Raw genomic sequence first — 11,259 nt, 5'->3', positions numbered from 1 at the left:
AAGAGTATAGAGGGTTTACTTCCTACCTCTGACATTATACATATCTGGTTCTAGGTCAGAAGTACCTATCTCAGATCCTCACCTATCTTAATTGCACCTATCTTTCTGGATTCAGGATCCTTCCACTTGCAGCCTCTGCAGTCACTCTGCGTGGTCACTACCAGATGACTGGCTTGACCAATAGGTATTCCATGTCACCCAAATTTACCCAACAGACCAATTCCACTTTGGAACAATTAGGAAAGTTTTGAAATTACCACATTTTTTCAGTCTGGGAGCGTCTTAGTAAGGTAGACGAATCCTCATTATTCTCTCCTGACGTGCCCTGTCTCAGAGCAAGTATTCTGCAGAAAACTACGGTTCGTATGTACAGATATTTTAGGAGCCGTGAAAAGAAAGAAGAGGGAGCCAGAAGAAGCAGAGGCGACTCCTGTGCAGGATGCATGAAGCCGCATCCTTGCTCTATTCCAGCGCAAATGCCGAGATATTTAGCAAAGCCTGCATATGCACTGGCATCAGCGAGACGCGTCACGAGGACCTGCCCTGCTCTCCGGGCACTGCGCTAACTGTAGTGGCACACCGTGGTACGTCAGAGCGGGAACAAGCCCTCAAGGAGCCTTCTGTCCGTCTGACCCCGGCCTCAACAGCCATGAGCAAGCACACCGCAATCGTAAAAACCTGCAAAGCGAAACAAAGCTATCTTTTATTTCGGCATTCACCTTGGTCTTTCTGAAGTCTATCTGCACCACGGCGATACGTGCTGGGGTAAATACTAGTCAGAAGAGATCAATTAAGCTTCGAGGCTTTACACCTTTACCAGACCTCGATGGTCTTTGGTTTTATTGCCTGCTCTCTGTCCTTATTTGTGTGTGAGATAATAAAGCAAAAGCCTTCCTTAGGGAAATACACTGGGACCAGTTTCGGAGGTTTGCCTGTAATGGGGGCCAGTCCGAATTTTACAGGGTTTTTACAAGGTGAATTCAAAATCCCTTCAGCGGTTTGCCAAAACAGTCAGCTACTTTCAGTTAAAAATAACGAATACCCACATAAATATGTGTCACCTAGAATGGTCCTTTGGCACTTAAGTGACATTTGCATGTATTAAGAGAGTAGCACAACTGTATTTTCACCTACAGCTTACACAAACGAGAAGGTGGTTTCTGTCTGGATCAGGCCAGAATCTGTTATAAAAGAAAGTATTAATCCTGTTTCGTACTTTCAGATCTTCTTAAATATGTAAGACTACTTGAAGCAGTAAATTTTAAAGTTCACGTATTTTCTTCTGTATCAACACATAATAAGCCATATGGTATATAGGACAGTGTTACTGTTGTCTCTTGGATATTAATATTAGATCAACATACTGATGAGCATGTTAACAGAGGACTTGCACATTTTTCACAATGATACTAGAAGTTAAGTAAATTCTACAACCGTCATGTATTTCAGGTATACTACCTTTCAATTCTTATAACTGCTTTACCGTGTGTGAAGTAAATTTGACAAACTGTTGAATGACAATTAAAATCTGTCACAAACTCTGCCGTAAAATGATCTCTGACATTTTTTCCCTGTTCTGTTTTAGAGGATGTCTGTTTAGGAAGCAAGAAGATGCCATTAATTCTATAGAAATAATACAAACTGGGAGTTGTTCTTGAAAAGATAAGCGGATTCTTTAGATGAAGCACTCTTAGCAAGGGAAATTAATTATTCCCATCCTGTCCAATTTTTTTAAGTTCTGTGAAGAACTCTCTTTCATGAGTATGCATTCTTTTTCCTCATTTTAGAGGCATTTTGCTAGGCAAGAAGTACCTAAAATCAGAATCACATTTTTGCCTACTGCAACACGGTGCAGTTGCCCGACACATTTATTTTCCTTTATTCTTAATGAAAAGTAATTTTCTTCAGATTTACAAGACAGAGTTCTGTTGTATAAACATGACTTCACACAAAGTGGTAGAAACATACAGGCAAGATTCATTTTCTCCCTTTCCTTCGCCATACTTTGTCATCAGCTGAAATAAATTTAGGTTAAAATACCCTGAGAACAAAAAGAAGAGGTTTTTATTGCCCTATAATGTTTAAGATCTGTTCTTTGGAATAATGCAGCAAACATCGATGGTAAAGGATTACTGTATCAAAATAAAAAAAAAAAAAACTGAGATCAGGATAAATCTATTGCAGCTGTGAAAGTGAAAAAATGTGGCCATTCAGCATTGCTCTCCCAGGAAAAGACACAGTTGTTTCAAAAATAAATTGTGTTTTCGCTAAGACAAGTTGGCCATCATTACTATAGGCTTAAATTGCTCAAAGGGCAATAGGCTACTGGAAATTTTCAAGGGATGCAGCTATTCAGGATTACCATCAGCCAGTAAAAAGTCCCGTTTCAGAGTAAGTGGTAGCTGGTGCTTCAGCCAAACTCTTGCCCTGATCACATCCCTTGGCAGTGAAGTGCAGATGAAGCTCATGTGCAGAGAGGTGAGCAGTCATCTTCAGCGTGAGGTACAAACCAGAAAAGGCTATGAAAGCCTCCTGACCACTTGTCTTCCCTTCCTCAAGTAGCTGCCCGTATAAATCGATGTTGGGGGGCACCTGAAGTGGGCAGATGGGGAAGTTCTTTGGAGAAAAGATACTTTTAATTATAAGGAGACCTTTTCTAAATTATAGCTGAGTCTTCTTATTCGTGTTCTGGCTTTCTTTTATTATTCTTATTTCCACTGGAAAAGTTCACTATCCTGTCATTTTGTTGTAATAAAATAATCTTAGCCTTCTGGGATCTTATTTCCTTTCTCTGCTTAACCCCAGGATATTTGCAGAGTCTCAAAAACCTCTGAATCAGACATTTCCTAACCCAAACTGTGGCATGTATTTAAGTTACTTATTAAAGAAAAAAAAGTTGGGTGGGTTTTTGTTTTCTTTTTTTTTTTTTTGCAATAACACATTTCAACATACAGCTCTCATTCCAGCCACAGCAACCCAGCCCAAACTGCATGGGGGACTCACCATCCGCCTGAACAGAGATGATCTGAAGGATGAAGAAGACAGATCCCACACCCTGGAGAAAGGTGGAAGAGAATCTCTGAGAGCCTGAAGCCATTGCCCTGCTTGCAAAGCCCTCAGCTGCAGGAGGTTGGCTGCCGAGGCTTTTTCTCTCTCCTCCTCTGCACTTTCGCAGCGGGGTCTGCGGTGATGATTTCAAGGAGCACTTTCCCTCGGCGGGATCCGGCGTCTTGGGTTTGCACTGAAGGCGGGAGGGGTGGAAAAAGAAAGAGGGAGGGAGAGAGGAATCCTTGGCTTGGCTGGTGTGAAGGGGAGGGGAAGGTGGGGGGGAGATGTCCAGCCAGCTGGGGTTGGGGAGAGGCTTTATCCAGCCCGGTCTGCAGGGCAGTGCTCGCGGAGAGCCGGTGTGAAAAGTCACATTACCCTGTCAGTAAATACCTAATGGATCACAGTGGGAGAAATGTAAAAGCCAAGAGGGAGAGAAAGGGGAGGGGGGAAGGACAAGCGACGAGCAGAAGAAATCCCCGGCTGGGAGGAGAAGGGCAGCTAGAGAGCTGGCACTGGTACACGGTGAGTGTGTGGGCTTCGCTGTGCATCTCCGGAGGGATGGGTTGAGGCGTGGGGAGCGCTTTCCCCCTGCGACGTGAAGTCAGCCAGCGGTACAGCGCTAAGGGCTGCAGGTCAGGGGCTGCTGCAGCACAAGTGACGGCCTGAGGAGAGGTGAGGAACGGCATGGGATCCTGGCAGCCCAGCCTCCTTGAAGGTCAGGATTGGGATGGCTTAATCCTGCTATTTCAGATCCCACGTTCGGGGCAGACATGAGGAACTGAAGGTCAAAGTGGGAGACCAGTCTGTCGGCTGGTCTCCGTCAGCGCTCCTGGTCCGGATGTATGGTGCTGGTCAGGTCTGAACGCTCCCAAAGCAGCTGGGGAAGGGAGTTCCAGCTCCCACTAGCACTTACAGCACTGACATCTGTCCCTGATTCTCATTCATCCCGTATTTGTCCTAACACAACTCAGGAGAAACTCCCACAATAAGAGGAAACATATTGGTGGTGATGCCAAGATTTATTTCGCTAAATATATAAACGGAATAGTTTTGTGTTGCTGTTGGAACTCAGCAGGGCTCAGAAATGTTGTTTTCATATTCCCATCCTATTTTGCTTTTATTTCAGCTTCTTGACATTTTTTCCCTCAGAAATTCAAAGCTGGTCAAAAAATGCTCAGTCTGCTAGAAACTCTGAGCTACCAGGAACAGAAGTAAGGACCTGACCGCCCCGCCACTGCCAGAGACGCCCGTGTCCTGCATGGCAAGGTGCTGGTGGGCAGCTGCAGGCATCTTCTGATAATGATGAACCTGCCCAATGTTGGTTTCAGCCTGACTGAAAAGATTCAAGCTCAGGAACTTCTGTAGGTGATATTCAAGGAAGCAAGTAACACCATAATACCGGAAGCTTTAAAAATACCTACATTTGATGAATTTGGGCAGATAATGCTCTGATCCTGTTGACTTTTAAAGAATCATAACTTTCTTCCCATCTTTATACCCATGCATGGGGTATGAATGTACATGCTGAAAGCCTTCCAACAGGTAGCTTTGAATTTTCTGCTTCTTCAGAGAGTTGGGATGGCTGCAGGTTTCTTTGCGTTGCCTTGCCAGCCTAACTTGTAAGGAACACCTCCAGAATTAGAAGGATGGGCAGCTTCTTGCTCACTCCATCCTTAACGTCGGATGGTTGTGATAATGTAGCTATGTAACTGAGTTTCATTTCAACGGAAACCGTATGCTCTGTACCACACAAATTAAGATACAACATGACAGAAAAGGAAACAGAAAACTGTAGCACTCTGGCTTTGTATTTCTTTTACTAGCGACACAGCTAATGGCACAAAATGCAGTTTGTAACCAACTGATACGCCAGTAGTTCTACACCTGTTTTAAAACCAGCGGGCACAAAAAGATGAGGGAAGATGTTGAATCCACACACTTTTAGTAAGAGACCAAAGAGATTTCCTAAAACTGAGTAAGTAATTACAGCAAGACACAGAGTCATTAACAGAGATTTGATATGACCACAGCAATAGTTCCAGATTTCCTTGACACTTGTCACAGGGTTGATGACTTTGTTGGCCCTTTGCTGTCCTCATGAGTTTGGCCAAAGCAGTTGGAGGAAAGGACAGTATCTTCCGGATTTCCATCTAAAATCCCAAAGGTCTGCTGGATTAGTTTTGCTATAATTGGATCATTTTCTTGTGTTGATATATGTAAAGGCATGTTGCCACTCTGGCTCCTGTCTTGGAAAATCTCAGCTTGTATTCTGGAGTAGAACCTCTTACTGATTTTAAAGAATTACAGCAGCCCACAGGGTCTGTTCTTTTTTGAAGACATGAACAGTTCATAGAACGGCCTGGCTTCTTCTTGTCATCCCAAGTGCAAAGTAAGTCTCTAAGTGTGGAAAGGTAAGGAGACTTACCAGTTACTAACTGCCAAACAGTTGTCCTTCCAATCTAATATTTCTATCGGCAAAAATCCCTGTTCCTAGTGTATTTTGGAAGATTTACATAAAGCTGAGCAGATTAGGTTTTGTACTGAAATGATGTATGCATTGTTTTGCACCGAATTCGACATTTATCAGGCAAAAGTCCTGCATTTAGATTTTGGGCTGCTTGGAACCAAAATCTCAAAATGACATCCGGAAGATGAGGTGTTTAGAAACAGGTATTTTGCTTTGGCATTTATAGCGCTACAGTATCACCTTGGTCAAACTATCCGGTGTACGATGTCCAATGTATTGTGACGCATTACAAAAGATTAATTGTACGTGCAGCTTTACACAACTCATAGATCGTGCCTTCCTTGGGAGTAGCAAATGTGCCAACAGCGATGTTTTATAAAACAGTGCTTCGCTATATGTAAACTTTTGCACCAGGAGTGAGACATGTGAAGGCACTGGGCCATAAAGTACATATGCACATGAACGCACAGACACAAAACACTCATGTGCTCTGAAGTACACGATAATGGTTTGGGCATCTAGTACCTGAAGAGCACCTATATACATTTACATCTGGAATATGTCATTCATAGAGTGGGTTTTTCATACTAAATAAAACACCTAAAAGAAATATAAGTGTACAAAGACACATCTGAAAGCAGGAGTATGTGTATTTACAATAGAGATTATTGTATACGGTCTCTTCATATCTACTACGAGGAACGTTTACTTTCTGTCATTAAAAATGCATACACTATAAACATTATAAATGTAAAGGCTTCAATGCTGAAAATTCTAACACATGATCTTAATTAAACCTTTGCAAGTTGAGGACCTAGGATCCTAAGGCCTTGAGCAAATAGACACTCACAGAAACATTTGCTATCTCAAGCCAAGCTGGGCAGATGTTGGCAGATTTGTTAAAGTGCTGCAGCTGGCAAAGAGTTTGGTCTTTGAAGAATGCTGGAAAGTCATAGGAAAGGTCACTTTTCATATCAGAATAAAGCACAATAGAAATAAAGTTTCTGTTCAGAAAAAGGTATCTCTCTGTCACTAAAGCATGAGATTCTGTTTAACTTGTTTCTCTGCATAATGCAATAGCTTCAGATGTTGACTGCATAATTTAGTTTGAAGTGCTGAATTTAAATTGAATATAGGCTTTAGGTTTACTTATCATTCTAATTTTATTTTTTAAGAAAGAGATCTAGATTAATATGTCAGCAAGGTGGTGACTAAATTGCTCTAACCAGCATGATTATTAGAATTTATTATACAGCCTGGAATTTCTGAAGTACTGTCTCCAAGGAAAGTTGAAAGGAGAAGAATACAGAAATAACTGAGCTTGCTATGTGCCCTACACTCAGCTGCAGAGCCTGCGTAAAGTGATGGCACTACTGGATAAGTCCATAACCGCTTGTGGCAATTCACGCCCGGGACTGAGTTATCATATCCAAACTTCCAGATACCAGATGATATACTTAGACGTCATGAAATAGTTCATTTCCTACAGGCCAGACATGTTGGTGATGGCTCTCCCTAGATACAGTGGTGAGAACTGTGGAAGCCAAGAGGATTTGAGTTCTGCAGCTTACAAACCTGTCAATTTGTAGGACTGCACAATGTCCTCACTCTCTCTCTTTACATACAAATGGAGATAACCAACTTTACACACCATTCTGATATACTCTTAGTAAATCAGCATAGGTTTCTTTATAGACACCTTTGTAATACCATATCATTATGATGGAGGATGTCTGCTTTCCTGAAATCTGTGACTTGTGTGGCTGCTGCTAGAAACAAGTAATAAAGAATTATGGCTCAGATTGCCAAGCACCACGTAAAGGGATCTGAAATACCTAAGAAACGATCAGCATTTACATACAAGCACTGCAGTGACTGACATCTCCTAAAGGATATGGAGTCTGTGCGACTGAAAGGCAGGCAGGAAATCTTGGTAGTACTGTACACCTATTGTATTCACGGATAGTACACCTACTGTATGCTGGGATCCAAACTTATTCTGCAGCTGTATCCAAGCTTCTAACCCCCAAAAGCCAACTGGAAAAGGAAAAGAAAAAAGAAGGAGAGAAAGATTTCTTTGTTTATAAAACGTGAATTATTAAGCAACAGTAACAGAGACAAACATTTTTCAGTGTCTGGCAGGCTGCACCAGTCTACTAGCTGCAGGGAACTTTTTATTTTATTTATACAGAGTGTTTGCACCTAATTAAATGAAAAAGTAGAAACGTGCAGAACTACCTGAAAGTAATTCAGGGAGCCGACAAAAAAAAAAAAAACACAACACACCACACTAAAAAAGGGGAAAAGGCATATGCCCCACATTGTGGGTGGCATGTTGAACACAGGGACCTGTGTCATGGTGCTGCTGACCCCGAGAAAGACTGTGATTCTTACACTTACGTCATGTTATGTGGAGTCAGGCGTTGTCATGTGACAGGCCACGACCCTCATATAAATCATTGCCATGTAAACTGTAAAAATCACACTTCATTTCTTGAAGACTGAGCAGTCTCAAGAAAAGAATGAAGATATCTGCCCATAAAACAGCAGATGCAATATTAGTGATGTACAAAATTGACTCCATTTTTTTTCTGACAAAAGTAAACCAAACATCTGGCTAGTTTTGGTTAGTGTTATTTGGCTAGGGGGAGGGCGATAATTTTTACTTTCTTCTTTTTCTGAAACCTTGCAGCAGTTTAATGGGTGAAAATTATGTAGCAGTGTAAAAAAGTACTCAGGTTTAACCAACTGTTTTTTTCTCTTTGGTCTCTGTGGGCATCTGTGAAAGTCTGGGTAGAGACAGAATCTAATACCTTGCCTGAATTTCCCTCTTCAGCCTGTAGACAAACCATTCCCATTTCAGTTTCAGTCTCCCTGTCCCATACCCTCTAACCTTCAGCAGCCATGGTCTTCAATTAGATGAGAGGGTGCAATTAAATCAAATTCAGGGCTGCCTGGACCCACCCAGCCCATAGCTGCTGGCTGCCTCACGCTGGGGACATGCCACATGAGCAGGCATGGGATATGATTCACCTTCTCATGGTCCCTGGGTGACAACCGGTGAAAAGCCAGTCCCGTTTTAGGACTCTCACTGATGCTGGGAGTCTCCTCTGAAACAAGGTGCCCACCGCTGCACCCCTACCTGCATCAGCATTGCTCTGAGATATACTTCACCTGGACACAGAGGGTCAGCGTGGACCAATAAACAACAGCTGAACTTCAGCATTGATCGCAGATCCCCACCCCTTCTCCGTCTGCTCCCACCTTGAGTCCCTCCAGCCATCTGTGAGCCCCATTGCATGGAGACTTAGGAATATTGCAGGGCCAGAACACCTGTGGCAGGAAGAGCTTGGCACCAGCAGATTAATAAGGTGCCACCTTGGGAATATGGGACTTGGCATGGAGTTATCTTCCTGTGGCTGAATTGTGCTCTAGCACCTCAGCTTTGGTTTTCAAAGGGACACGTCTAGTCCTGTTTGCAAACAGACCCTTGGAAATACAGGACAAGGAGGTGTGCAGAAAACTGGAAACATAAACACTCCCAACCCAGGCTGTGGGGAATACGCAAGGCCATGGGTGTAGTGTTTGCCTTGCTTCCAGCATAGCAATTAATTTGCCATTTATTTTACCAGTCACCTAATATTTTGGCTTTTGTGTCTCAGCCTCCTTCTCCAGCTATTTCCTAAAAGTTTGTTGAACTGCATTGTAACGTGTGTTCTCTGGACCTTAAGGCACCCTTAATTCCTCATTAGCTGCTAGCTCTGCCCTCTAGTGCTGCATGTCCACAGGAACTGGGTAATCTGTTAAGAGATTGGTGGCTTTCCCAGAAAGCCCAGCTGGTGTTTAAAAGCTGACTGGTCAAATGATGAATGGTTCAAAAATCTACATGTTCACTACACTGACTTTACTGACTTGAGCCAGTTCTGGGCTCCCCAGTTCAAGAAGGACAGGGAACTCCTGGAGAGAGTCCAGAGGAGGGCTACGAAGATGATTAGAGGACTGGACCATCTCCCTTATGAGGAAAGGCTGAGAGAGCTGGGTCTGTTTATCCTGGAGAAGAGAAGGCTGAGAGGGGATCTCATCAATGCTTACAAATATCTAAAGGGTGGGTGCCAAGAGGATGGGCCTAGACTCTTCTCAGTGTTGTCCACCAACAGGACAAGGGGCAACGGACACAAACTGGAGCACAGAAAGTTCCACCTGTATTTGAGGAAAAAAATTCTTCACCATGAGGGTGCCAGAGCACTGAACAGGCTGCCCAGAGAGGTGGTGGGGTCTCCTTCTCTGGAGACTTTCAAAAGCTGTCTGGACTTGTTCCTGTGTGATCTCCAGGTGATCCTGCTCTGGCAGGGGGGTTGGACTAGATGATCTCTAGAGGGCCCTTCCAACCCTGACTATTCTGTGATTCTGTGACATTTTTTGTGCCTCCTGGGAGTGGGTTACCGGTCCATTTGTAGTCATTTAAACAACAGACCTCTGAAATGCAGACCACCTAACACCCAGCATTTTACAATACCAACCAGTTCAACTGAAATTTATTTATTGCCTGCTTAGGTGGCTCAACCTGTGCCTCTGATCCACCCCCCACAGGTTCTCAGCTGCCGGGCACGTGACCAAATGCTGCTTGGAGCAAAGCGCAGCTGAAAAAGTTCTTCACCTCAGTGCCTAGAATTTGAGGTCAAGGTGGAATGAACAGCTGAGGAGAAGACAGCACTAGGCTTTGCTGAAGCAAAAGGTGTTTACGGCAGGCTGTCACAGTAGCCAGACATGGCATGGTCATGAAACATAGTGACTTCTATTTCAGTTTGCAAAGCACATTCAAGAACTACTGACAGGGCTTTGCACTTAAACACTAGTATTTTTAAGTAGAGTTTTGTGCAAATTCTTAAGTGCTGTTTTTTCCTAATTCCACTTGGGGAAAATGACATTGTCCAAACACACTGAAGCAGTCAGGATAATGTTGTCATGTTTCCTAACTCAGCATACTGAGTACAGGGAAATAAAGGCATGGGTGTTGAACCCAATCTTTGAAATGCCTTCCTTTCTTGTACAAGCCAGGCATGCCATTACTAAGGTCACAGTAACTTTTTGATAAGAAAACAGAGAACATAAGAAAGGCAAACCCTGAAGAAGCTTTGAGTCTTCCTTGTCATTCATACTTGGTAAGGAAACACCCTTCCACACTCCCTATCTTCCCTTCCTCCAGTGAGCACACTTGGCTTTCACAGTCCCACTTCTTTCACACCACTCTGTGAACTCTTCAAGATATGCAGGTAATTGAGCAGAGTGGAATTGAGCATCTGGGAGTGATATGAGTAGGGTTTTATTCAAAGATGGTTGGAGGAATTAGCATGACAGAGAGTAGATCGGAAAAGCTAATGCAGGTGCAGAGGATACCAAGCTACTGTGGGAGTCTGGGGCACTGAAGCATGGAGAGGAGGATGGAAAGAAAAAAATCAACCTCTTTAGCTTTTAGGCTGGGGAAGCCCAATTTCTGTTTTCTCAATCCCCCACCTACATCCCTGCCCATAGTGTGGCTTTCCATCTTTGCAGAAAATAGGTTTATCGAGTTCTTCTCAATCTCTTCTCCTGCATCTTTTCTCCAACTCTTCAGCTTCTGAGTCTCATTGAGACACTCAGCTCTCCCAGGGTGTGGGGGGAAGGCTGAAGAAGCAGAACCAGATCTGCTGGACAGACACAGGGCCAAAAAAAGTGCAGCTGATTCAAAACCAGTGTCAGGGTCC

General features: G+C 43.4%; 1 protein-coding gene across 1 annotated transcript in view; it reads right to left on the bottom strand.

Moving 5' to 3' along the window:
• Positions 1–3,161, bottom strand: part of SUSD5 (sushi domain containing 5) — a 40,999-nt gene extending 37,838 nt beyond the window's left edge. Inside the window, exon 1 of the mRNA XM_010153294.1 lies at positions 3,004–3,161. Within this exon, the coding sequence (XP_010151596.1) occupies positions 3,004–3,097 (94 nt within the window). The 5' untranslated portion in view covers positions 3,098–3,161. The remainder of the gene's footprint in view (positions 1–3,003) is intronic.
• Positions 3,162–11,259: the final 8,098 nt, after the last annotated feature.

The sequence above is a fragment of the Eurypyga helias genome, unplaced genomic scaffold (genome assembly GCF_000690775.1).
Source record: "Eurypyga helias isolate BGI_N326 unplaced genomic scaffold, ASM69077v1 scaffold30606, whole genome shotgun sequence".
NCBI lineage: Eukaryota > Metazoa > Chordata > Aves > Eurypygiformes > Eurypygidae > Eurypyga > Eurypyga helias.
This window is presented reverse-complemented; position numbering and strand designations above follow the sequence as displayed.